The sequence below is a fragment of the Mauremys mutica genome, chromosome 2 (genome assembly GCF_020497125.1).
Source record: "Mauremys mutica isolate MM-2020 ecotype Southern chromosome 2, ASM2049712v1, whole genome shotgun sequence".
Taxonomy (NCBI): domain Eukaryota; kingdom Metazoa; phylum Chordata; order Testudines; family Geoemydidae; genus Mauremys; species Mauremys mutica.
The window spans coordinates 5,243,373-5,269,468 of record NC_059073.1 but is presented as its reverse complement, the minus strand read 5'-3'; the positions used below and the strand labels follow the sequence as shown (position 1 = coordinate 5,269,468).

The 26,096-nt window shown below is 62.3% G+C and overlaps 2 protein-coding genes across 4 annotated transcripts in view; one reads left to right on the top strand and one right to left on the bottom strand.

The window, feature by feature from the left end:
* SLC52A2 (solute carrier family 52 member 2) overlaps positions 1 to 12,205 on the bottom strand; it is a 15,356-nt gene extending 3,151 nt beyond the window's left edge. Inside the window, exons 1-5 of the mRNA XM_045003330.1 lie at positions 12,104 to 12,205; positions 10,752 to 10,888; positions 6,911 to 7,025; positions 6,219 to 6,357; positions 1,804 to 2,650 (exon numbers count right to left, since the gene is read on the bottom strand). Of these exons, the coding sequence (XP_044859265.1) occupies positions 1,804 to 2,650; positions 6,219 to 6,348 (977 nt within the window). The 5' untranslated portion in view covers positions 6,349 to 6,357; positions 6,911 to 7,025; positions 10,752 to 10,888; positions 12,104 to 12,205. The remainder of the gene's footprint in view (positions 1 to 1,803; positions 2,651 to 6,218; positions 6,358 to 6,910; positions 7,026 to 10,751; positions 10,889 to 12,103) is intronic.
* Positions 12,126 to 26,096, top strand: LOC123362826 (F-box/LRR-repeat protein 6-like). Of its 3 annotated transcripts, none has more exons than XM_045003326.1 (10): positions 12,126 to 12,244; positions 13,039 to 13,878; positions 18,310 to 18,468; positions 18,650 to 18,713; positions 19,135 to 19,266; positions 19,818 to 19,925; positions 20,443 to 20,556; positions 22,414 to 22,645; positions 23,968 to 24,208; positions 24,699 to 26,096. In XM_045003326.1, the coding sequence occupies exons 2-10, from the start codon at positions 13,358 to 13,360 to the stop codon at positions 24,868 to 24,870; spliced, it is 1,743 nt and encodes a 580-aa protein (XP_044859261.1). In that variant the 5' UTR covers positions 12,126 to 12,244; positions 13,039 to 13,357; the 3' UTR covers positions 24,871 to 26,096. The 3 variants fall into 3 exon arrangements, with proteins under 3 accessions (XP_044859261.1, XP_044859263.1, XP_044859262.1); XM_045003328.1 differs by lacking the exon at positions 12,126 to 12,244 and adding an exon at positions 12,430 to 12,777; XM_045003327.1 differs by lacking the exon at positions 12,126 to 12,244 and adding an exon at positions 12,430 to 12,781.

The following is a 26,096-nucleotide window of genomic DNA, read 5'->3' as shown; positions in this document are numbered from 1 at the left end:
GGGGGCGTACGGGGAGGGGGGCTCGGAGCAGTGGGGGCGGTGGGGGAGGGGGGCTCGGAGCATACGCGACGTACGGGGAGGGGGGCTCCGAGCGGTGGGGGCGTACGGGGGGGGGGGCTCGGAGCAGAGGAGACGTACGGGGAGGGGGGCTCGGAGCAGAGGAGACGTACGGGGAGGGGGGCTCGGAGCAGAGGAGACGTACAGGGAGGGGGGCTCGGAGCAGAGACGTACGGGGAGGGGGGCTCGGAGCACTGGGGGCGTGTGGGGAGGGGGGCTCGGAGCAGCAGGTGTGTTGGAGGACTCAGAGCAGCAGTAGGAGAGTCTGAGCGGCAAGGGGGTGCTGGACCAGTGCAGGGGAAAGTGGGGTGAAAGGAGGGGCAGAGCTGTGCAATTGGGGCTCTGTCCCCCCCCCAGCCAGAGAACACGTAGCGTTTATATGTCCCCAGCCGTGTAGTATCTGAGGCTGGGAAGGTTTGAGGGGCTTTCTCCTCACCGCAGCCAGGGGAGGCGGGCAGTGGGGAACGGAGATGCAGAGAGATGAAGGAACATGCCCGAGGTCGCCCATCGTGTCTGTGGCGGAGCAGGGAACTTGACTCAGCTCTCCCAAGTCCCAGGCTCTAACCGCTGGGCCAGCCCCCCCTTTCCATAAACACCCCCGACTCCCCCGGGCCCCTGCCCATCAGTCTGAGCTGCCCCCTCCCCCTCCGGCAGCTGGCGGGCCTGGGGAGCCTGGCAAGCCGAGGCACCAGGCAGCTCGGGGCGGGAGGCGGGGACGTGGTCTCGGTTTTACAAACGTTTCACGTGCACAAACCCTGGACCCGGCTTGGCTGCTCACTAGGGACCCAGATACATGCCGGGCCCCCAACTCCGACCACAGAGCCACCATGCAGCTGTGACCCGCAGCTCTCCTTGCTGGCCCACCCCCCTCCCCCCAGCTGCACCAGTGCCCCTCAGGCAGGGGGTGTCAGACGGTGCTGAAGCGCGCTCTGGGGCAAGGGTGAAGAGGGGGGTAGGGAGGAGGCTGGGACATGTGGAGGTTCAACAAGGACAAGTGCAGAGTCCTGCACTTAGGATGGAAGAATCCCAGGCACTGCTACAGACTAGGGACCGAATGGCTGGGCAGCAGTTCTGCAGAAAAGAACCTGGGGGTTACAGTGGACGAGAAGCTGGATAGGAGTCAGCAGTGGGCCCCTGTTGCCAAGAAGGGATTTTGGGTTGTATAAGTAGGGGCATTGCCAGCAGATCGAGGGATGTGATCATTCCCCTCTACTCAGCACTGGTGAGGCCTCATCTGGAGCACTGGGTCCAGTTTTGGGCCCCACACTACAAGAAGGATGTGGATAAATTGGAGAGAGTCCAGCGGAGGGCAACAAAAATGATTAGGGGGCTGGAGCACATGACTTATGAGGAGAGGCTGAGGGAACTGAGATTGTTTAGCCTGCAGAAGAGAAGAATGAGGGGGGATTTGATAGCTGCTTTCAACTACCTGAAAGGGGGTTCCAGAGAGGATGGATCTAGACTGTTCTCAGTGGTGGCAGATGACAGAACAAGGAGCAATGGTCTCAAGCTGCAGAGGGGGAGGTCTAGGTTGGATATTAGGAAACACTATTTCCCTAGGAGGGTGGTGAAGCACTGGAATGGGTTCCCTAGGGAGGGGGTGGAATCTCCTTCCTTAGAGGTTTTTAAGGTCAGGCTGGGATGATTTAGTGGGGGTTGGTCCTGCTTTGAGCAGGGGGTTGGACTACCTGAGCTCCTGAGGGCCCTTCCAACCCTGCGATTCTGATGCTCTGTGCCCGGCCCTACCTGCAGAGCACAAACATGGCGACGAAGCAGGCCACGGGGTTGGCGATGTTGCTGAGCACCACGGAGAGGTGGTAGGCCGTGCTCCCGTAGGGCAGGCAGGAGTAGCTCTGCACCGAGGGCAGCACGCCGTTGGTCAGCGCGTTGGAGACGCCCAGCAGCACCAGCAGGTAGATGTTCCGGCCCGTCCAGAAGGAGGCGCCCTTGGCGATCTCTGTGGCGCTGTCCGCCGTGGGGGTGCCGTCCTGCAGCGGGAAGGACTCCTCCGTCTCCACGCTGACCTTGGAAGCGCTCTCCTGGCAGGCGGCGGCGCTGCTGGCGCGGTGGCGCTGCAGGATCAGCCCCAGGAAGGCGAGTGCCGAGACAGCGAGCATGGCGGCCATCAGCCAGAAGTAGGTGTCCGCAGGGAAGTTCTCCTGCAGGTAGTGGGGCTGGGAGCCGTTGCCGGAGGTGGCGTTGCGGCACTCCAGCTTGCCCACCCCTTGGGCCAGCGCCAGCACGCAGGGGAAGAGGGCGCTCAGGCCCTGGCCCACGAAGAAGGTGCGGATGAACGGCTGGGGGAAGCGGTACATGAAGGGCAGGAAGGTGACGTTGGAGGTGCAGCAGACCAAGGCCAGGACGAAGGCCAGGAGCAGGAAGGCCAGGCTGTGGGGCTCCCCCGCCACCGTGGCCGTCCGGTGCCAGAAGAGAGCCAGGAAGAGGCCCGCCCCCACGCCCAGCACCTGGCTGGCGTGGATGACCCAGCGCTCCTTCAGCCGCCCAGGGGCCAGCTTGTGGGCCAGGGTGACGGCGATGGGGCCCACGTTCCCCAGGGCGATGAGGACCGAGAGGTAGGCAGGGAGATTCCAGCCTGCAGGGGGAGAGACACAGCGCTAGTGACACTGACGTCCCGAGCCCTTCGCCCTGCAGGGCAGCCGGAGCCTCGGTGCGCCAGGCACCCCAGGGCCCAGCCCCGAGCCCTGCAATTCTGGGCCCTTCTAGTGCAGGCGACCAGAGCCGCCCAGCCCGTGCCCCCCTTGCCGGAGAGGGAAGCAGAGGCTGCAGAGTTCCGGGCAGCACCGCGAAGGGGCCAGTGCCTGGGTTTCGTGTCGTCCGGGCTCTGGTTGGGGGAGACAAAGCCAGGGCTCCCATGGGGGTGCTGCAGCCTCCCGTGGGATCAGCACAGCCCGGCGCAGCCCTACTGGGGAGAAAGGAACCCATGGGCTGATCTCCCCGCAGAGAGCGCGACGGGGGGGTGGGGGGCAGGGCGGACGCTGGCTAACGAAACGCTGCTACCAAAGCAACTCGCAGAGCTCTGCTGCTGCCCCCAGTCCCGACCCTCCATGGAGACGCTGCACTGTGGGATGGTCCTGGGGGCCAGCGGGGACCGGCCGAGCCCCAGCCAGCCCGGGCTGCAGGCTGCTAGTGGCAGGGGCCAGGCGAGGGCATGCGTGTGGGGGGGGAATCCAGCTGCGAGGCGGGGAGGCTCAGGCACACTCCCTTGGCACAGCCGGGTAACACCGCCAGCCCCTGGCAGCGCTTAGCTGGGAACACCGTGTGCCCGCAGCAGGTGCAGAGGCAGCCTTCAGCTGGGCGGCCCTGGCACAACGGCAAGACAGAGAAGTAGGGAACCAGGCCTCCAGCACCCTCAATAGCCCCCCAGGGGAAGCACAGCAGCCTGCCCCCGGCCCCAGGACGCTGCCTGTGCAGAGCGTGGGGCTGGCCTGCCAGCCTCCCGCCCCAGGGCTCCCTTGCCATGGCCCGAGGACACTTGCGGGTGACCTGCGGGGGGCTCTGTGACAGAGGCGAGCCTGGAGCCGTGGGGGACCCCCACAGAGGAGGAGAGTGGAGGCGCCACGGGGAGCAGGGGGCCCCCAGGAGGCTGGGTAGCGTGTGCGTGGGGCACCAAACGTGAGCATGACGGGGTGGGGGGAGGTGGCTGGCGTGTGCGTGCAGAGTGGCAGAGAAGGGCAGACAGGAGGGGAGTTGAACCAGGAACAAAAGGAGCCTGGAAATCCCCCAGCTCCTCCTCCGCTGTCTCTGCCGGTGGGAGGGGGGCGCTGCCAGAATGGCCAAGGTGTGCCCCCCCTCCCCCATTGTGGGCATTTGGAACCCCCGACGCCGGCTACTCCTAGCCAACCCGGCTACGGCAGAGGCGAGCGGGCCCCTGTCTGGCCGGGGGCCCAGCGAGTTCCTCTGGGACCGGGCAAAGGGCGAGGAGCGGCCTCCCTGCACTCGTGGCGTGGCTGTGGCAGGGCCGTGCGTGGGGCGGGTGCAGATCACGGCAGGGCTACGGGCGCCCCAGCACAATCCCTCCCGAGCAGGAACAGAGCGGCCCCCGTTTGGGAGGCGGTGGAACTGGAACCGCCCTAACACTAACTCCCGGCCCTGCCTCCTGCTCCTTATCCCGCTAAGGAGCCAGCCCCAGCACGCCAGAAACACCCACTCGGCCCACCCCACTGGCCTTCCCCGGTGTGCAGCCAGCACGGCACGCACTAGCCTCCACCCCCAGAGACGGGCTGAGGGCGGCTCTCCGCGGGGAAAGCCAGGCAGCACCTGCTGGCTCCTGGCACAGAGAGCGGGAGAACCCAGCCCCCCCCAGGCAGGGCTCCGCTCCGACACCCGGGGACTCCACAGCTTCTTCACTAGGCCACCCAGCAGCCCGGGAGCAGAACAAAGCTCCCTTGGGGCCTGCGTTCCCGGCTCCTACGGCAACCCGGAGCCCGGAGCTCCGGCTGCAACCTGGCGCCCCGGCGGCAACCCGGCGCCCGGAGCCCCGGCGGCAGCCCGGCGCCCAGAAGCAGCTGCCCGCGTTCACACCAGCAGCGTCCTTGCTGCCTCCCGCTTCGCCAAGGACCCGCCAAGGACTCTTCCTTCGCCCTGGGCCGTGAAACCCGCTGGAAGCCGGGGGAGCTCATTCCCTTCCTGCCTTTGTTCTCCGCCCGCTCGGCTGGAACCGAACGTGCTGTTTGTTGCCTGGGGCTTTGGGCTGCAGCCTGAGCATCCTTGTGCTCAGCTAGCACAACACGTGCTGCACGCGTCCAGGGCAGCACGTCTCTGCGCAGCCGGCACCGGACACCGGCCCCCTCTGAGTCCAGGGCACCGCCGGGGCCAGAGCCAGCAGGGTTCCAGCTACTCTTCCGGTGCCCTGCTCGGGCGGGGTGGCAGCAGCTGGGTCAGTCACGAGCTACAGGAGCGTGCCCAGCTTTGGCTCCCATTCTGATCCTTCGTGGCCTGGGCGGTCGGAGCCACGCAGGCTAACGCAGCATTCGGAGGCCGTACACTGCTGGGGAGGGGCTAAGTGAGAACCCCCCACCCCCAGAGGCCTCACGCCGCCGGGGAGGGGCTAAGTGAGACCCCCCCCACCCCTGAGAGGCCTCACGCCGCTGGGGAGGGGCTGAGACCCCCCCGCCCCCCAGAGGCCTCACGCCGCCGGGGAGGGGCTGAGAACCCCCCGCCCCCCAGAGGCCTCACGCCGCCGGGGAGGGGCTGAGAACCCCCCGCCCCCCAGAGGCCTCACGCCGCTGGGGAGGGGCTGAGAACCCCCCGCCCCCCAGAGGCCTCACGCCGCTGGGGAGGGGCTGAGAACCCCCCGCCCCCCAGAGGCCTCACGCCGCTGGGGAGGGGCTAAGTAAGAACCCCCCACCCCCCAGAGGCCTCATGCTGCTGGGGAGGGGCTAAGTAAGAACCCCCCACCCCCCAGAGGCCTCATGCTGCTGGGGAGGGGCTAAGTGAGACTCCCCACCCCCCAGAGGCCTTACACGGCTGGTGAGGGGCTAAGTGAGACCCCCCCACCCCTGAGAGGCCTCACGCCGCCGGGGAGGGGCTAAGTGAGACCCCCCCACCCCTGAGAGGCCTCACGCCGCCGGGGAGGGGCTAAGTGAGAACCCCCCGCCCCCCAGAGGCCTCACGCCGCTGGGGAGGGGCTGAGAACCCCCCGCCCCCCAGAGGCCTCACGCCGCCGGGGAGGGGCTAAGTGAGACCCCCCACCCCCCAGAGGCCTCACGCCGCTGGGGAGGGGCTAAGTGAGAACCCCCACCCCCCAGAGGCCTCACGCCGCTGGGGAGGGGCTAAGTGAGACCCCCCCCACCCCCCAGAGGCCTTACACGGCTGGGGAGGGGCTAAGTGAGACCCCTCGTTGCTGAGCCCCGGACTAGCAGGTTCGCATGTTTCCCAAGGACGGGGATTGTCTGAGCCCCACCCGCCCCCTTTCATGATCACAGGGATGTTGCCGTGTAACTACAGCAATTCCCCATTCAACACTCTCCTCCGCTCCGCTGGCTCCGGGCGCTGGGCAGCCGGAAGGGAAGACGAATGGCACAGCAGAAGGCAAGACACCTGACCACCCACTGGGCTGCTCCTACGTGCCAGGTGAAGCCAGGGGCATCACCCTGCCGGGCCCACAGGCTCCGCTCTATTGCCACCCATCAGTGCCTCACCTTCTGGAAGCCACTTCACCACCACGGGGAGCTCCACCCACAAGGAGTTCACGGAGACCCAGGAGCCCATTCCGAAAAGGGCCACCAGCACGTGAGTGAGCACAGCCTGGCCCATCACGGAGGCAGCCATCCTCTCACCCTGGCAACAGAGAAGAGAACAAGGTCCGGTTCAGCTAATCCCCTGGTGAACAGCGCCCGCTCTGAGGGGATTCCAGACGGGGTCCCTGGCTCCCAGGGCAGGCGTGCTGCAGCACAGAGGGCTCAGAGCCAGGGAGAACCTGGCATAGGAGTCAGCAGAGCCCCCTCCCAGCGACGGACATGCACAGAGCCGGGCCGGCTTCCTACACACAGCCCCATCCGTCTAGCCTGCCTCACGCCTCTCCCAGGGGCTCAGTCCGTGTGACTGGCAGGGGAGGTCAATCTCCATGGCCCAGCCAGTCCCCTGTCTGCAAGGGCCTAACAGCAAAGAGCTGGTCACAGTGGCAATCTCAGGTCTGAGCATTTGGCCACTAGGAACAGGGCACGACCAGTGAGTCAGGGTCTGTCTGTGACTAAGGGGGAAGATTCTGCATCTCCCTCAATTGATTCCTAGGAGGCAGCAGGGGCTGTCTCCACCCCACCCGTGTTCCCTCCCGCTGGGCAGCTGGTAAGCAGAGGGGTGGGGAGAACAGGGGGTTTGTACCTGGGATTACCTGATAGGCTGGTGGATCCAAAACCAAATCGCTCCCAACAGCCCGAGCTATGCCAGGCGAAGAGCGAGGAGGAGTCCAGAGCCGCCGGAGCAGGGATCCCCACAGCCAGCCATCGCTGAAAGAGACAACATCCTTCACCAGAGCGCCCACCGCTGGGTGTGCTGGGGCTGGAACTGTCCTACCAGGGCCCAGCGCCAAACTCCAGCGGCCAAGGCCTGAGCAGGGGCGGTGCTGTGGGACGATGCACGGAGCGCGCACGTCCGAACGCTCCCATTCAACCTCTCAGCACAGTTGTAAGCCAGTGAGCTGAATGCAACAAGCCAATGGTCAATTTCTATTCGCACTGTCAGAGCCCGGGCAGAGCTGCAGGCAGGCTCCAGGGGTGCTGACAGCTGGGCAAGGACCTCAGGAGTGGGGCAGCCGCAGGGCTGTGGGGCACTGGCAGAGCTGTCTTCATACCCTCTATTCACACTTTCAACCCAGGCTCCAGAGCAGCTGTGGGACCCACTCCCTGCACCTTTCTGTGCCCTGTGTCAGTTCTGACCAGACCTGCTGTGGGGCAGAGCCCTGGGTCCCCCAGTAGCACACGGACTGACCACCCCACACATGCTAAATCACAGCCAGAGCACCAGGGTAGGAGGCGGCGAGTCCTGCTATGGAGCAGGCAGCTGGGGAGGCTGATTGATTAGACCCACTGGACGGCCAGGGTGAGTCTGGGCTTTACGCAGATCTCAGCGGTGGGGAGATCCCCCCATGCAACACTAAGAGTGCCCTGGCCCATCCCCCATGGCCCAGCGGGGGCCAGAGCCCATGTGCTCACCCCTGGGCCGGTGGGAAACCTCAGACAGCTCTGCAGTGACTCCTCCGGTTGACCAGGAATGATGCCCACGGGTTCCCTGTCCAGCCCTCACTGGCTAATAGCAGCGTAGGCCTGGCAGAGAGAGACTGGGCCCGGTTGGCGCTGAGCGGCGTTCTGCCCGTGCTAGCAGTTACAGGGCCCTGAAGGGGGGTGACAGGCCGCTGCAGTTGAGGTGAGAGGAGATGGAGGCAGACTGAGGACTCCAGCTCAGGGGAAGTGACCCCAGCAGCCCCCCCGGGGCGGAAATGGACAGCCGGGGGGGGGGGGGGGAGTGGAGAATCAGAGGATGCCAGAGCTCTGGGCAATGAGAGTCCTGAGCAGAGGCAGAGATGAGCTGTGTGCAGGGAGGCTCCCCAGCAAGGCAGAGCGACCGGAGGTGGAGCTATGGGCGTGCGATCGGCGAAGCTATGGGCGTGCGATCGGCGTAGCTATGGGCGTGCGATCGGCGTAGCTATGGGCGTGCGATCGGCGTAGCTATGGGCGTGCGATCGGCGTAGCTATGGGCGTGCGATCGGCGTAGGACTAGGAGCTACGGCTGAGAGACCCAGTGCCCATGACTGGGACACGGGAGCAGGAGGCAGTGAAAGATAAAGGAACCTGCTGAGCCTTGTTCTTCCCAAGCCCCTGGAGAAAGGGGCTCGGCAGCCTCCAGCCGTATCACAGCTACAGCGTTAGCGCCCCACGCTGGGAGAGGCTGGGGAGTAACGGGACCACTGCAAACCCCGTCCATTGCCAACGAGCAGAACGCGAGGGCCATCACGTACGGCGGGGACACAGCGCAGCAGGGGCCCAGCGGGGCCCAGAGCCCCTGGAGCTTGGCCTGGATTCCTACGTAACAGTATAGCCCACTGGATGCCCCACACCCTCGTAGTGACCTTACCCGCCCCCCAACCACCTCCCTGCCACCACCCGTCCCAGATCTAGCCCCCTAACCACCCTCCTCCCCACTGACCCCCACCTGTCCTCACCCTGCTCCATACCCACATCAGCTCAGCAGCAGGCTGGGACGGAACACACCCTGTATTCACACCCCATAATCCTCTGTGGGCAAAACAGGCCTTGTCAGGTAGCATCTGAAAACTGATAACTCGCTGGTCAATAACATCCCGGCAGAACGTGGGTAGCAACATTACATGTAAAGTTACAAATCCCGTCACAATGACATTGGTGGCACATGTTCAAAACCACGTAGCCCCGACTGGGCAGGTCCTAAACAACAGGATGTGTGTTCATCTCAGTTTATATCCGAGTTGTGACCAGGATCCTCAGAGAGCGAGAGGGGGGAAAGCAGGAGACAAGGAAAATCTGCATTTCAGCAAACAAAGGTGAGAAGAAACAGCTGCAGCCTCTTTCACCACCAGGCACCACGTGGCCTCCTTCACCCCTCGAATGAACTTGAACTGGGGGTAACTGTCAGGAAAATGCAGTACAAGGATGAGTGAACTGTAGAAGTGAGGGGCAAAGCCACACCCAGCTCTCTCTCCCTGTCCATCTCTCTGTTCCAGCCGGCAAAAGGAACAGTCTGTGGACTTTGGAAGCAGATCCTGGCCTCCAAGTCTGGTCAGCAATCGACTGAAAACATGCAGTATGGGACTTCCCCGGGACCCACGTCTAGTTTGAAAGCGTTTCATCTTTCTCTCGGCTGTAAGAATTTCCGACTCTAATGCCTTATGCAGGTATTCACTCAAAATCTCCCTCTTTGTAAACAAACAAACTTGTTTCATTCTTTAATTAAAACGAACCCAGCGTTGTGAATTGGTTGAGTAACTTCATTTACAGGAGCAGACTGTTGTATGCTGAGGAGGGGGCTGGACAGTGCAGAACAACCTTTGTGTGCGCGTTTGGGGGGGATTAATCCAGGACTGGGAATGTGCTGGGATCACCCTGCAGCTTGTAACCAAGGCTCCTGGCAGCCAGAGTGTGGCTGATGTTTGCTGGGGTCAGAGCTGCTGGCCCAGGGCCGCGGCTACACACACACACACGGCTACACACACACTCACACTCACTCACTCAGGGTGTGACCTGCGTGCTGGCAGGCTGTTTGTGAGGAGCCCAGGTTGGGCGCTACAGCAGCAAAGCACGGGGAGGCACCCCAGGTTGCAGGGCAAGTGGTGACACAGCCCCTCACTGCTCCAGATTGCAACCTGGCATGTCCTACAGGCTCCTCATCCTCACGGCCAGCCTGATGCTGCTTCCTCTAACCCCTGCAGGGTGTTAATCGCAGGGGGCCCAAGGCAAGTCACTGAAGTGTTACTGGAGCAGGAGTCCTGTTTGCACCCCTGGGAGGCCCTCCCGGCAGTCGCCCTGGGGCAGCCGGCACAGAACGGGCATTTCAGACGTCAGGATGGTGGATCCCTTTGGAATCCGGCGATTAAAAAGAGCCTCCTGCTCAACTGCACTGATACAGAATGGGGGTGGGGAGCAACTGGCTGCTCAAGAGTGGGGAAGTCAAAAACGCAGAGCTGCCCCGGAAATCAACACAGCCCAGCAAGTCTCAGGAATTCAGGTTCTGCCAACCTCCCTGCTCTGCCTCCTGAAAAGCTTGTCAGGGCACGGAACATGCTGAGCACCGGGTGCTGGAATAAGAGCATCTAGCACCTCGACAACCCTCGCACTGCTCCTTCCCCGCAGGCAGCATGCGCCGTGCCCATTGTGCAACGGGGCCTGGAGGAAGTTGGGCAATGGGAGTTTCTGAGCGGGCAGAGATCCACCCGCTCCCAGTTTAACACGACAGCTGCCAACATCAGCCCTGGTTGCAGAGCTATCAGCAGCTTTCAGATCCAGCCCCAGCACTGATCTCCCTGCCCTCCTGCCGCAAGAAGCTGTGAGTCTGCTCCACAGACCAGGACTTCCTTTAACCTGAGCTAAATGGACCTGCCACTAGTGTCCCTGTGGAACTCCAGGGGCTCAGATTATAGGAGAAAGAAGAGGGCTGAACAGACCAGTTCTCGTTCATCCTAGTGCTAAATTACCCCATTGTACCTTTGGCCTTCCTCAGGCTTCTCTGCAGCCTCAGGAGATGCTTCCTTACGGTTGGGAGGCAGCCAGACAGCTCGTAAGATGAGACTCCAGCACCACTCAAGGTCCCCAGCACCTCCTGAGTTCCCTCTCGGCAAGTCCTGGAAATGCAGAGCCCAGCAGCGTGAGACACCATCTCTGGCAGCACAAGTGGCCCTCCCCATGGCCACACTCACACCTACCTGGAGCTGAGCCTCTCACACACCTTAGGGTCCTTGGTGAATTTCATGAACCCGCAGTCACTCCCTCCTCTAAATAATTCACCCGGCCATGGGACAGCCCAGGGCCCAGCACCCAAGCAAGTCACCCACTATTAACCTCTATCCAAACAGGCCAGCTGCTGCTCACCACGGCTCCCTTTCGCCCCAGCGGCCAACACACCACAAGGCTCCCCTCCTACCAGGGGTTACTCATTTCCCGGACAGCTTTTTATGGAGACGCCTTATCAAAAGTGTTGTGAAATCCCCACCCAGCACCCAATGGCTCCTCTTATCTGCTAATTTATTGGCTTCTTCTGAGAAGCCCAGCCAGCCGGTCAGAGCTGCCTGATTGAGGACTGAGCTGGCTGGGCCCGGACCAGTGACCCCCACCCCTGACCACACTCCTTATGGCCGGTGTTACATGCCGGTGGATCTCAGCCAGGGGCAGGTGCACCCCGGGGGGACGGAGAGGTCTCGCGCGGGTCCATCAGCTCCTCTGGAGATTTGCCGAGTTTTACAGCCGGCTCCAGGAAAAGCCCTAGACTCGGAGCTCGCACCGTGAGCTGCGGACGCGGAGATGCACGTGCGGCAGGGGCTGGGTGTGAGACGGAGCCGCTAGACACGAGAACGGGAGCTGGTGCTCAGCCCTGGCCCGGCTCGGACCCTGCCGGTCTGTGTCTGGGTTTGGAGCGAGCAGCTCTGCGGGGCGGTGAAACCCGGGGGCGGGGCGGGGCGGGGCGGGCAAACCCGCGTCCCGGAGGGGGGGGGGGGGCAGGCGCCTGGAAAGGTCCAGAGCCGCCAGCGGCCTAAGAGCTTCTCCCAGCAGCTGCCCCCGGCCCACGCCGGGCCGGGCTCCGGCTACGCGGGACTGGGGGCCCCGGGGGCCTTCCCAGCCCCCCCCCGGGGCAGGACGCACCCCGGGCCGGGCTCCGGGCTCCGCCCCCGCCGGGAGCTCCCCAGCCCCCCGGGACGCCTAGGCCTGGAGAGCGGCTCCCCCCGGCCGAGCCCCGGGCCCAGCTCCGGCCCGCGAGCGCTGCGGGCCCGTCCCCACTTCCCCACAGCCCCCCCCCCGCACCTCTCTCCTCCCCCCTCACCGCCCCCCCCCCGCGCTCTCACTCGCACGCGGCTCCAGCCTCCTGCCCGCTTCCGCGAGTGGGGGGTGGCCCCGCCCCGGAAGTGACGGATCCGGGATGGCGCCGCAACATCCGGTCTCGCGGGCCCCTGACTGAGGAGCCGGCGGCGCACGCGGGGATCCCGGTCAGCAGCGCGCGGCCCCCCCTGCCCCTTCCCACAATCCTCAGCGCGGGACCCCGGGTTGCCCCACAGAACCCTGCCCCGCCCCTCCCCCACCCCGAGTCCCCCCTCCCCTCCTCACCCCCCCACCCCGAGTCCCCCCGCCCCGCCCCCATTCAGCCCCCCTTGAAGCTCGCCAGCTGCGGGCTCCCCGGTTGCAGATTCACCCGCGTGTCTCTGCCTGCGCCTCCCCCGCTGCCGCAGCAGCAGCTTTGCCCCCGGGCCGGACCCCGCAGGAGGCTCCCAGCCCCCCAGCGCTGGCCTGAAGCGGCGCCGTCCTCTGGCTAGAGCAGGGCAGGGAGCGCGCCGCCCCCAGGGAACTCCGTGCCCCCGAGTGTCACCCAGCCCCTGCGAGTGACCCAGCCGGTCCGCTCCCAGGGCGGCGCAGGGCTGGGGGGGGGGCAGGGCGAGAAGCCCTGAGGACAGGCCCATGTCTCCAGGGGCGCTGACAGGAGTTCATCGGGCGCCGTGTGGAAGAAGCGGGAAGTTAGGGCCTTGTAGGTAAAGGAGGGCAGCAGGGAGATGGCTGACGGGAACAGCAATACTTTATTCCCCCTGTCAATCTCCCCGTGCTCCGGGTCGGTCGCCCCCTTTGTGTTGGGTTAGAGTCTTTCTAGAAGATACGCTCTCGTTCAGGCTGGATCCAGCCTCTCCCTGGGGAGGGTTCCCTGGCCTGCGCCATGCAAGAGTTCAGACTAGATGGTCAGAACGGTCCCTTCTGGCCATAAAATCCATTAATCGTCATTCCCAATTTACAGCTGGGGAAACTGAGTCGCAGAGAGGTGACGTGTGTCACCTGGGGTCGAACATCACCATCAGCGCCGGGAACAGAACACAGATCCCGTCACTTGGAGCGCCACGCCCTGTCCACAGGGGACCACGCGGAGGCTGGAACCAATGAATGAGATCCAGCTTTTGTCCTTGGCCTGTGTTGGTTTTCACTTCGCTGCCGGCCTGCCTTGGTAGGAACATGCGGAAAGACCCGAACGCTCCTAGCAGGGGTTGTCACCTGTCTTTTTTGCTGGAAATGTGCTGCCAGATTGTCTCTGTCGATTAACCCGGCCTATAGGAGCTACTATGGAAGAGCCCAGGACAGCAGAGAACTTGAGAGAGGCTGGGGCCTCTTCAGAACTGTCCGGCACAGGGCAGAAGGCTTCCAAGAAGCAGAGAACCAAGGCAGGTGGGAGACCGGGACCAGGGGATGCCAGCAAGGCCTCCAAAAAGAAGGCGGCTTTCAAGGCCCCCAGGAGAGTGGCCCCGGACTACTTTGTTCATGAGACGGACAATGACATGCTGCTGATCATTGCCAACATCGGCGACGGGCAAGACCGCCCTCCCAGGAAAGTAGCAAAGAGAAAGCACCAAGCGCCAGCAAAGAAGCAGCCGCTGCAGCGCGTCCAAAGGACTGGCGTGGCAGGAGGGAGAAAGAGAGAGAGAGGAGGGGCTCCTGCTGCCCAGGAGCCTGTGCCTGGGGGCCGGGCTGAGGAAAGCGGGGGAGCTGCTGGGGCCTCCTGGGGAGAGCGCCTCCCAGTAGAAATCCTGGTGCGGATCTTCCAGTCTTTGGTGGCGTCCGAGGGGGCCGTGCCCTTGCTCTGCAGGTGTGTGGAGATCCAGGGAAGTGGGTTAGCGGGGACCAGGCAGTCAGCACGGCACAGTCACTCAGTGCTTACGGGAACAAGCTCACTGGCTTCCTTCTCTGTTTGGGCTAATAGTCCATCCTTGCTTCCTGCTTTGCTGGGGTCAGAGGGAATGGGGGGCCGGGGTGATGAGAGGAAGGATGGGCCAGTGGTTAGGGCACTAGCTTGGGACTTTGGTTCCATTCAGATGATCACAATGGTCCCTTCCGGCCTTGGAAGCTATGAATTCCTTGCTCTGTCACAGACTTTCCGGGTGACCTCGTGTCACGGGCTCACAGATTGTGCCCACTCTTGGCCCCACGCGGTCCGTGGGGGGGGGCCCCTTTCAGTGCGACAGCCCTTCTCGGGGGCCACTCTCTCTCGGGGTCAGGCCCCTCCATCTCCCAGAGTCGCACCTCTTTGAGCCTTAGCACATCTGTTTCTCGCTGTGGGCCAACTCAGGGAGTCAGGGGCGCTCTGGACCCCCACCCCGGGCCTCCACCCCCCAAAGGGGTTGATGCAACCCTGCTCTCTAGCCCAGAGTGAATCAGCCAGCGTAACACAGGAGGGTTTATTGAGTGTTGAACCCAGCACAGGAAACTCTCAGGGCCTCAGGCCTGGCCTCCCTCAGCACAGCACATCCCAGTCCCCCTGCAGCCAGGGGGGCTCTGCCTGCTCCCCTGCTCCAGCCCCGAGCCCCCCTGCTCCCAGCTGGGCCTCCGATATCCCCTCTGTCCATTGGCTTCTCTCCAGATAATCAGGGCCGTAAACAGGCAGGCCTGGGTCTCCTCTCCTCCCAGCCCTCTGGCCGCTTTGGCTGGAACTGGCTGGTCAGGTCACCGGGGTCCTCTCCCCGCAGCCCATTGTCCCCCACTGGCCAGAACCAGCTGCGACTCCTGAGCTGGGTCTCCGGGTCACCAGTCGCTGGGGTCTCCATCCTCCAGGCCATCGGCCGGGGGTCCCGAGTTCCCTCTCTGGTCCTGTGTCCCAACAAACTCCCTCTCCCCTCACCTCATTCAACCAGTAACACCCGGGGACACTGAGTCCCATCCCCTCTGCATGCAAACCATTGGAAAAACCAAGAAACCCGCCCACTTCGTCACACCTCGGGTAAGTCACTTAGGGCCACCTTTGTAAAGATCTTGAAATCGATGGGAGTCAGGTACTAGATGCCTTTGAAAATCCCACTAGGCACCTAAATACCTTTAAAAATCTGGCCCTTTGTCCCTCTCTGCCTAAGTTCCCTTTCTCTCCGGAGGGGACAACAGCTGTGCCCTGCCTCCAGGGCCGTTTGTGAGGGTAAATGGCTAAACCCATTGAAGAGTGTGCAATGGCGATGGGGCCCGAACGGCGTATTCCTTTAGATAGAATCAAGGGGCCCAGAGACTCAGAGGTGGTGACAAGACACTGTACCTGTGTTGGACGAGGTTTGGGGTTTGGTATGCAGAGACCTCAGCCTGCATAGTCCCCTGGCAAGCACCCCATTAAACAGCCTTTTCACCCTGAGTAAAGACACAGAAAAGAAGGGAGGGGGCTAAACAGTGAAAGCATTTGAAATGTCAGCTCTCCCTTGTCCCCTTTCCCTTTAGCTGGAGCGAGTTTTTAGACCCAAGCCCCCTTAGACACTCGTCTGGTGTTAAAGGTGGCAGCAATAACTGTCCGTGGGGGAAAAGCGAAGCCGTTAGCAGATGGGCTGGCGCTGGCATTGTGGCTGATGTTAACGCCAATCCCGTTCCCCAAAACAAGCCAAATACACCCGAGAGGGAAGGAAAAAAGAGCAGCAAAGATGCTGCTCCTGTCTCTGGTGCTGACTCTCCCTTGCAGACTCCCTGCTGGAGAAACACAGACCCGTCCACTGTCTGATCCGCCGCTCTGAGACCTGGCAAACTCGTCCCAGCCTCAGGCTGGGTCTCGGCACAGGCTCACAGCAGGGTGGCGGAATGAGCCGTCTTGTCCAGCTAAGCCAGAGAGAGAAGGCAGAAGGAGAGGGATAGGAAAGAAAAGAAACAAGATGGGGAAGGAAAAGGACAGGTTAGGTTGGGGGGAGGGGAGTGCCTCACATCCCAGGTGGTATTCAGGATTCAGCCAGTGCTGGTAGAGGTGAGGGTGCCATCTGGGTCCCTCTCTCTGGCCCACTCCGGTCAGGACGTCTGTCAGGATTAGGATGAAGAAGGCACAGTGGTGTCACGCTGGGTCCCAGGAGATGGTGTGGGTGGCAGCCGTGATGATGAAGGTTGCTCCTTCCCCATCACTCAGTCAGACGGTGTTCCCGTCCTTTCTGGCAGCCACTGCTGTGATTGCTGCCTTTTCACACCCTTCCACATCCACGTTTGTTGTGAGACGTCAGTGTGAGATAATCATTCACTCACTTTTCACAGTTGAGCTCACAATGAGGGTAACTTTCTAAGCTCGGTTATCACAACACATGTTAGTACCTAAGATGGACAGAGGGTAAGGAGGGAGGTGACGTGGTGGGATCGCAGGGTTATCCTCTCTGATTCCAGATCCAAGCCGGTCCCTTCACTCATCGCAAGCTGGCTGTAACGGCTGGCGCTGCAAACTGACCCTCCTGGCTCTGCAGGCCGAGCTAGACGCTCTCTGCCTCTGACAGTGTCGCTACTGATGCAGGTTCTGCAGCAGGGAGCCAGCTGCCAGTTCTGCTGGGGTTGGGGCAGGCAGAATCAAATGCCCCTCAGGATTGCCTGGCCGCATTGGCCCTGCATGCTGCCCTGGCCCATTGTAATGAATGCTCAGTAGAGCCGATCTTCGAGACCTACCAGGAGCTGGGCAGTTGAGTACAAAGGGGGCACTTGGCGGACCCACAGCCTGATGCCTAGAGTGGTGGGATTCTTACCAGAATAGTCCAGGCACCCTGGCATCGTGTGGCAGCTCACTGGCGTGGCTTTGAACTCGTTTTGTAAAGCAGTACTCCAGGAAGAGAAGACAGGTGGCCACGAGGGCTCTTCTCCCAGAGCTTAGAAACCCCTCCCTTGACAATGTCTCTAAGGTATTTCCGAGGCTCCTTTCACCGGGTCGTTTTATCAGCATATCAGGGTCCCAGAGCAGTAGTGAGGTAGCCCAAGGCCTCAGGGGGTCAGCCTGCAGCCCCTGCGTTATGGGTCTCTAGTAGCCCCAGGGGAATCTTGCATTGACATTCTGCACAGGCGCCTTGTGCCCCCGGCCTCTGGGCACTTGAACCAATCTAAGGATGAGATTTGTCCTGGTAAATAGTGCTAAGCGTGGATTTCAGCGTGCACACCACACACCGAGGAGAAGGTATTCCCAGCGCTAGTAGCCAGCATGTACAGATGGGCAAAGGAAGAGAAATGCTGCTTGTGTGTAAAGCGTGTTGTCATGCTGGTGCTAAGGGAGCTGGAGCAGAGGTGCCATGTAGGTAGCTTTAACTTTTGACTCTCAACTGCTACTTTCGTTAAATAATTGTCTGTGCTCAACCCCCGCCCCCCATCATTTCACACAACTGTGAAAACGTAAATTGGTAAAAGTCTAAAAAAAGGCTTAAAAATAAACAGAATCAGAGAACGGAAGGACTGGCAGGGACCTCGAGGGGTCAGATAGTCCCGCCCCCTGCACTCCTGGCAGGACTAAGTATTAGCTCGACCATTGATATTATGTGTGAGAATTAAAAAGAATAAAAAGTGACTTCTGCCAAGCCGAAATATAAACCTCCCAGAGCAGGGCCTGGCTGATAAGTTCAGGGCGTCGCTGGGGGCAAACCAACCCCCAACCCTGTCATCTGAGTCCCCAGAACCCCGCTGTGAACCAACCGCCTGAGAAGGACCTGGGACCAAAGTCAGTCCTGGGGCAAGCGCTTGCAGCTCCCTACTGAAGTCACCAGGTGTTGCTGACTTTGCCCTTGGCCTTGAGGGACATCACCGTTGCGCGCTGGCACTCAACGAGGAGGAGGAGTGGCTGGAGCGTGCTCCTCAGTGGAGATGGCCAGTGGTACCTGTAGGTCAGTCTCGGGCACCTCAGTGCCATGGACAGCTGGCCCTATAATGTGCAAGGTCTGAAAGCCCAGGAGCAAGGCCTTGAAGAGGGCCTGGTGGATAATGGGTGGCCAGTGACACTCACAGAGTGTGTGCATCACCGACTCCCAATGGGCAGAGGCCCCGGAGCCCGCACGTGGCCTGTTCTGCACCCACTCCAGCCGGAGGGGCATTTCCAGGGGGGCTCCCAGCAATGCTCCTTGCTGTACTGGGTCACACACTCGGGCAGAAGGGCTGTGGAAAGGGCTCTGACCCACCTGAAAAGCTCTGCCTGACCATTAGCTGGGCTCTCACCTGCTGGCGGTGGGCCCCTGGGGCCTGCTGTGCTGAGATGGCTCTGCTCCCACCTCCGCTACGTGTCTAACCTGGCGTGTGCCATGGCAGTGACGGGTGTCTCCATCCCCAGGGTGGCCCGTGTGTGCCGGCTGTGGTACGGGGCAGCCTCCAATCCCGTGCTGTGGCAGAAGGTGTCAATCGGCTTCTGCTGGGTGGAGCCTGGCAAAAAGCAGCCTCCCCAGACCGAGAGGAGGATCCTCAGCACGATGGAGTGGCTGGTCCCGAACAGGTGGGTGCTGCGTTAGAGATGGGGGGTGTCCGAGCCCCTGTGCATGACCTGCCTTGGCCCTCCCCCCGCAGTCCTTCCCACTCCAGCTCCCCTTAGGGGCTGGACGCTGCGCTGCCCGTCCCCCCCCTTTATACCGGGGCCGGCTCGGCAGCCAGATTCACTCTCTGTTTCCTCCATGCAGGTTTTCACTTCTCCGGGACTTTGCTCTTTGTCACTGGAAGAGCCACGTGCCCGTTGTCCTGCAGGTGAGAGGGCAGGGGTCAGTTTGGCGTGATATTCTGCCATCCTTTGGTGGCTGCTCTCCACGGGCAATGCCCCTCTGCCCTGGGACACCGGCCGGCCCACTCCGATCCCTGGTTTTGGATGGATGTAGCCGTAGCTCTGAGAACAGGAGGCTTTCTGTGACTAAGAGCCAGTGGCACAAAGCTCTGTCCTTTTCACGCAAAGGATATCCAGCCCTTGGGCTCCGAGTCTGGGGCCGTCTGCTGTCAGTCACGCAGCCCCTGTCAGCCTGGAAGAACTGAGATCGGAATCGTCTTCCTCGCAGGGAATTTAATTGGAGCGAGGTGGCGAACGTGAATCCCCAGCCGGCGTGTAGCCTGCCTTTTACAGGGTCTGCTCATGGGATGGCAGGGCCGGCTGGCTCACCGCCCTCTCTCGTTACAGGCCCTTGCGGAGTCCTGCCCCCTTCTCCTGTCCCTCAAGCTGACCTACTGCAGTGGAGTGACCACCAAGTCCCTGAGCGTACTGGCCGAACGCTGCCCCCGGCTGGAAAGCTTAAACCTGCAGAATTCCCAGGTAGGGGCGTGTGAGGGTCTGCTGAGCTGAGGGGGAGACGGGGTCAGTTTAGGCCAGGGAGCACTTGAGGCCCTGCCAGAAATACAAGGGTGCCGTCCTGGGGGCGATGCTGCAGCCACATCACTATTGCTGCCTGCTGGGGGGGTGAGTCTAGGAGGCCCATCCTGCCCAGCCCCCGGGGGAGCACTGTGTGCCCTGCCAGAGAGGAGCCATCTGCCAGCCCTCTGGTCCCCTAGGGACGTGAGAACACTGAGCTACAGCCAATCAAACCCACCGCGCCTGCTCTGAGACTGTCCACGCCATCGCATGGGACAGCGCTCAGCCCCCTCCCAGACATGCCAGACAAGCCCCTTACCCCGTCCCAGTATTGCTCGCCCCGACGGGGGCTTCCTAAGCTGATGTAGCCAACAGCTGTGTACAGCAGTGGAGCTTTTCCTGTGGCTAATTAGCCAGCCCCTCCTCAGATGGCTTTGAGGGCGGTGCATGACGTCGGGCTGCCACGTGCTGGGTGGTAACCCCTCGCTGGGTGGCCTCCTCTGGTTTGTTCCCAGGTTGACTCCTCAGCTGTGGTGAGCTTTCTGGAGGCTGCTGGCTCTCGGATCCGGCAGCTCTGGCTGACGTACAGCAGCCGAATGAATGCCATCATCGCCACGCTCTCGGTAAGCCTGGCAAAGGCCGCTGGGGGAGGGGCTGGCCTTGCCCGAGGGTTCCCTGTCGGAGCTGGACTGCACCACACGCACGTGGGCTGGGACAGTTTCAACAGAGGCTTATGAGACCTATGAAGCTGCTTCCGCTGAGACTGGCAGGGGTTGAACTGGGAGTGCTGCTTCCCCAGGCTCTGCCCACAAGCTGGGCGCTCCCCATTCCTGACTCTGAAATGAGATGCCATTGAGTCAGTGTCAGATTTCCATTGTAACCATTCCTCTTCCTGGCAGCTCTGCTAAGCTGTGAAATGGTTAGCATCTCACATTGCTCGTTAGGTTTCAGAGTTAACACTCCATTGCGATGAACAGGGCAGATCGTACCGCTCAGGGCTGCTGTTCCAGGCTGTCTGCGGATGTCACTGCATCAGTTACACCTGGGTCACATTGGGAAGGTTCAGCAAGGCGGGTGGGCGTGGGGCCTGACCGATCAGCAGGGAGTGCCTCATTCTCTAAACCTGTCGCCCCTCTGCAGAGCGGTTGCTGCCTTGGGCTGCGGCTCCTGGAGGTGAACACGGAGATCAAGCAGAGCAGCCAGCACCTCCAGCTCTCAGTAGAACAGCTGCAGGCGGCCTGCCAGCAGCTGCAGGTACCTGTGAGCTCTCCTTCCTTCCTTCCTTCCTCTCACGCGACTTCTCTGATCTTCCTCTCTCCCCTTCCCCTACCCTGGTAACCCTTTGCCGCCCTGCAGCTCCAATGCTAGCTTATTCCTTCCCCGCTGGGTAGGTTCCTTGGACACATGACAGTTCTGGTTTCACAGGCTTCCCGGAAGCTCAGGTCGGTTCATTCTCCTGCCCCTGCCCTGTTCGGTCTGCACCCCCACTGCACTGGCAGCTTGTGTGGCCACCTGTGGCTCCAAATGGCGCTCGGTTCAATGCAGCGCGCTTGCCCAGTGTGCCCCTGCAGCCAGGAGAGGTCTCCTGACACCTGAGGGCGTCCCCTGCCGCTGGGGGCTTTCTCTCTCTGGAGAGGGTGGCAAGCCTTGCATGAGGGGCTCGCAGGCATTCACAGCCAGCAGCTGCTTTTCAGCAGGTGATGCCTGTGTGTCCTGGCATTGCTTTATGGCCGTGCATTGCCTTGCCTTCTCCCACGCTGCCCCCTGCTGGTGGGAGACCTCCCAAACCCAAGGTACCAGGCGCCCCTTCACATCCCTCCTAGAGACTTGCTTCCTCCCTAGTCTCTCGCCCGTGTCCGGAGCTCTGGCCACCCCAGCAGTGTGTGCCAGTGAGGTCATGTCTGTAGCTCACCTCTCCTCCCGTTTCCCTGGGCATCTCGACAGACGCAGCTCAGAGGACGGTGGTGCCCGGTGCCCAGGGTGCTGTGCCCAGCGCGGGCCTGGCCCATGTGATCAGGGTGGATCCGGAGGCAGTTCTGCTGATATTGTTGCATGGCAAAGCCCTCGTTAATGCTGCTGGGGCACCCCAAGCTTTGGGACACTGAGAGCTGCATCGGCACCTTGCACCTGCCTTCCCAGTGCACATCCAGGGCCTGGTTCGTTTCCAGAAGGCCCTGAGCAGCCTGGCTGTCTCGGGTCGCCTCTCCCACTGTGCCCATTGCAGCGGGGAAGCTCTTGCCATCTGCCCCCTTCTGGGACAGGACTTCAGGGTGTCCTCAGGGGACCCCCTTCCTGCCTGCTGCTTGAGCCTGTCGAAGCCACTTCTAGGACGCAGTGCAGGATCTGATTGTTCCCTCTGTCTTCTGATGTGCGCCTGGGGCAGGGTGCCTGTCATCCCACGGGAGGAGGTAGGGTTGATCTGCACTGGCTGTTTTAATCCTCCTGTGCCCTCCTATCCCCATGCTGGGCATGGGGTACATGCCTGGAGGAGAGACAGCTATTGGCCAAGGGTACTGCTGTTCCCAGCATGCAGTGCGTTTGGCTGCATTGCATGCTGGGATTTGTAGTTTTCCTGGGCTGCACTGTAGAGCATCAGGAGCTGCACCTGGTCAATGTTTGCTGCCTACTCTTTAAAGCAGCCCTGAGTGGAGCAGGCCAGGGGTTGTTCCTGCCCATAGGCACGAACTTTCCCCGGTGCTGGTGAGTGCTTGCGCCCCCCTGGCCCCGCCCCGACTCCACCCTTCCCCGCCCCCCTTCCCCAAAGTCTCCACCCCCTCCCTGCCCCTATTGGACCCCTTCCCCACATCCCCTCCCCGGCCCTGCCACCTCCCCGAGCGTCCCGCGTCCCCCCCCATCCCTCCCAGCTGCTTCGCGGCGCAAGCACTGGGAGCTAGGGGGGAAAGCGGGCACGCAGCGTGCTCAGGGGACGAGGTGGAGGTGAGGTGGGCGGGGAGCTGCACCCACCAATTTTTCCCTGGGGGTGCTCCAGCCCCGGAGCACCCCTGGAGTCTGCTCCTATGCTCCTGGCGGTAGCCATTGTTGTCAGCCGATTGGGAGATTGTTGTCTCAAGGTTGGTGGGTCATTCCTGCCCCCATCTGTTTCCCTTCCAGGTGCTGCGTCTGCTCAATGTGGTCTGGTCCGTGAAGCCGAGCTCTCGCTCCGCCCCCACCTCCTTGGGCTTCCCTCATTTAGAGGAGCTGTGCCTGGCCACCACCTCTTATTCCTTTGTCAGTGACGGCGTCCTGCAGAAGATCCTGCAGGCCTCCACCAGGCTGCGGGTGCTGGACCTGCGTGGCTGCTTCCGCGTGACACCCAAGGGGCTGCAGGAGCTGCCGTGCCCTGGTGAGCCTCGGAGTCCCTGTCTCTGGGGAGCAGGAGGGGTGCATCTGGTGCGGAGGACGGGTGCATCTGGTGCAGCTAGGGACAGTCTGTCTGCCTCCTGGTGAGGCCCTGAGCCTAATGTGTAGACCAGAGGTGGGCAAACTACGGCCCGTGGGCCACATGCGGCTCGCGGGACCCTCCTGCCCGGCCCCTGAGCTCCTGGCCCAGGAGGCTAGTTCCCGGCCCCTCCCCTGCTGTTCCCCCTCCCCTGCAGCCTCAGCTCACTGCGCCACCGGTGCAATGCTCTGGGCGGCGGGGCTGCAGGTTCTTGCCGGGCAGTGCAGCTGCAGAGCCGCGGCCTGACCCGGTGCTCTGTGCTGCGTGGTGGCGTGGCTGGCACAGTGCCGCTCTGGGCAGCGCAGCTGTAGCGCCGCCAGCCACTGGTGCTCCAGGCAGCGTGGTAAGGGGGCAGGGAGCGGGGGCGTTGGATAGAGGACAGGGGAGTTCAGGGTGGTGGGCGGGGGCAGGGGTGTGGATAGGGGTTGGGGTGGTCAGAGGGTGGGGAACAGGGGGGTTGAATGGGGGCAGGGGTCCCCAAGAGGCAGTCAGGAAGGAGGGGGGGTTGGATGGGGTGGCAGGGGGCAGTCAGGGGCAGAGAGTTCCACAGGTTGATTGTGCGTTGTGTGAAAAAATACTTCTGTTGGTTTTAAACCTGCTGCCTGTTAATTTCATTGGGTGAGCCCCGGTTCTTGCTACGTGAAGGGGTAAATAACACGTCCTTATTCCCCGTCTCCACACCTGTCCTGGGTTTATAGACCTCTGTCGTCTCCCCCCTTCGTCGTCTCTTTGCCAAGCTGAACAGTCTCAGTCTCATTCCTCTCTCCTCGTCCGGCAGCCGGTCCATCCCCTTGAGCATGTTTGTCGTCCCTCTGTGACCCTTTTCCAGTTCTAATGTAGCTGGTTTGGGTTGGGGCCACCAGAACCACACGCCATATTCCAGGTGTGGGTGAACCAGGATTTCTATAGAGGCCCGTTCCGAGGGTTCCTAACATTCTGTTCCCTTGTTTGGCTGCCGCTGCTCGTTGAGTGGATGTTTCCAGAGAACTCTCCACACTGACTCCAAGATCTTTCCTGAGGGATAACAGCTAATTCAGACCCCACCATTTTGTACGTAGAGTTGGGATGATGTTTTCCAATGTGCATCACTTTGCATTTATCAACACTGAATTTCAGCTGCCCCTGTGTTGCCCAGTCAGTCACCCAGCTTTGTGCGTCCCTTTGGGACTCGCGTGGTCTGCCTGGGACTTAGCTGTCTTGAGTAGCGTTGTGTCTCTGCATCCCAGACCTAGAGCAGCTGTACCTGGGCCTGTACTGCAGCGATAACCACCTGCTCCTGCCCTCGGCGGGCAGCCATCTGCTCACCTGGAAGTGGCACCACAGCCTGCAGGAGCTCGATCTGGCAGGGCAGAGCTTCAGCGAGCACGACCTGGAGCGCGCCATGGCCGCCTTCGGGCAGGGCAGCAGCCGGGCAGCCCTGCGATCCCTCAACCTGACCGGGACCAAGGTCACCGTGAGCACTGTCAGGTGAGCGCCGGCGGAGGGGCTGCGGGCAGCCAGCGGGGAGCCCTGTGCACTGGCTCGGGGTCACCAGCCATGGCTGCGTTCCCCCCGGGGCCTGGGCTGCAAAGCCCCCTCTCGCCCGGAGAGCTGCTGTGTGTAACTGACTCCCTGCGTGGCTGGCTCGCAGCTCGGCTGCTGCAGCCTCCGCTCCCCCGTCAGACGCCACCCCGAAAACCAGCCTCTCCTGCTCCGCAGGCCTCTGCACCCCGCTCTCCTTCCACACCGCGGCCCTGCTTGGGTCTTCCCCGTCCTGCTGCGCTGCCTCTTCCTGGCTGGGCCGTTCTGCTCGGCTCCCACACGGCCTCCCGCCTTCTCTGGTGCCACCACTGGCACGTGGGCTGGCCCCTTGCCTCCTTCAGCCTCCGCGCTGGGTCTGCCGCCCCACGTGCTTAATCTAGGGGGAAGCCCCATGTGGCCGAGGGATGCAATTCAGGCATTTCTGCTTCTCCCACAGTGCCCTGATCATCAGCTGTCCTGCCCTGAGCTACCTCAGCCTGTCTTCCTGCCGCTGCCTGCCCCGGGGCATGAAGAAGGTGTACCGGGGCCAGGACGACATCCGCCAGTGCTTGAGCAAGCTGCTGGCCAGCGCCGACGAGCCGGCAGCTGCACAGGATACGTCGTCATGACGCCAGCACCTCCCCTCTCGATTGGCAGCCTGAGGCCCACGCCCAGGCTGAGTGCCAGGGGCTGGTGTTTCGCTGGGACGTACCCATACTCCTGGCAGTGTGGGTGGCGCCTGGGACCTGGGCTCCCACCTGGTGCTGTAGCAGCAGGCAGCCTGTTCCCCTGGGAGGAGCAGCCGTGCCTGGTTCCCTGCTCCCCTTTTTGTATGACGTTCCTCTTGGATTTTTCAGTGTTTTACTGTCCGGTGCAGCGCCCGGTGCTACAGAATAAAGGGCTGTTCCTGCAGGGAATTCGTGGGTCTGTCCCCAGGGCCTGGCGCACACGCTGCAGGGAGGGACCTGCCCGCTGCTGCAGCCTGGCAGGGAGTCAGAGGCCTGGGGAGCTGCAGCCCACCGAGCCCAGCGGATTCCGGCAGCCACACGGCTTCGGTAACCCAGCTTCTCCGGGGAAAGGGTGTTTCTCCACCAGGGGCTTCGGGAGGCTTGGCGGAACCCAGGACCCACACAACACTTCTCCTGAGCTGAATTCCTAGGCTGGGTTTCTGGGGTGAATGGCTACCACCGGCTCACAGCGAGAGGGAGCCCTGTCTGTGCGCCCCCCCCCCCCGGGAAATTCCCCACCCCCGCTCCTTTGTACAGGCTAGCAATTTACACACCCGCCTTGTTATACCTGAGTGCCAAGTCCCCGTCTTCTGGACAGCCGCAGTGCACCCTGATCCGCTGCGCCCCCGTTCACAGCTCTCACCCCCCTTCAGCACTCTCCTTAGCACCAGGCACTTAGGTTGCTAGTGAAACCAAACTGAAGTTTCTTTAACAGAGCTTCAGCCGAGACTCAAAGCACGTGGAAGGGTTTGGAAACGTACGGTTCCGGGCAAGGGACAAACGAGACGCAATCAAAAGTCGACCCTGGTTAGCAAGTTCCTGTCCTGTCTAATAGGGGATTTCTCAGCCCCAGGCCAGTCCTGGCAGCTGGGCCCACTGGTCATGAGACACCTTCCGCCTTCCCCAACAACAGAGAAGCACTTCTGCTTCCAGAGTCACCAGCTAGTGGCTCCGAGCCCAGCCTCCCCTTCCAGGCGCTCGCGCGGCTGAGGTCCTCCGGCCGGGCCAGCCAGCGTCTCCACGGCTGTCCCCGTGCTCAGCGTGGCCTGCGCCAGCTCACCCCTGCCTGCTCGGGTGACGGGCTTGAAAGCCGGGACCCTGCACAGCGCATCCCTCGCAGGTTCTTT

What these genes read in the sequence shown, in the direction of transcription:
- LOC123362826 (XM_045003326.1), top strand. Translation starts at nt 13,358, where the DNA reads ATGGAAGAGCCCAGGACAGCAGAGAACTTGAGAGAGGCTGGGGCCTCT. An exon ending in ACGTGCCCGTTGTCCTGCAG is followed by an intron (nt 18,714 to 19,134) that starts GTGAGAGGGCAG and finishes CTCTCGTTACAG; the next exon opens with GCCCTTGCGGAGTCCTGCCC. An exon ending in TAAACCTGCAGAATTCCCAG is followed by an intron (nt 19,267 to 19,817) that starts GTAGGGGCGTGT and finishes GTTTGTTCCCAG; the next exon opens with GTTGACTCCTCAGCTGTGGT.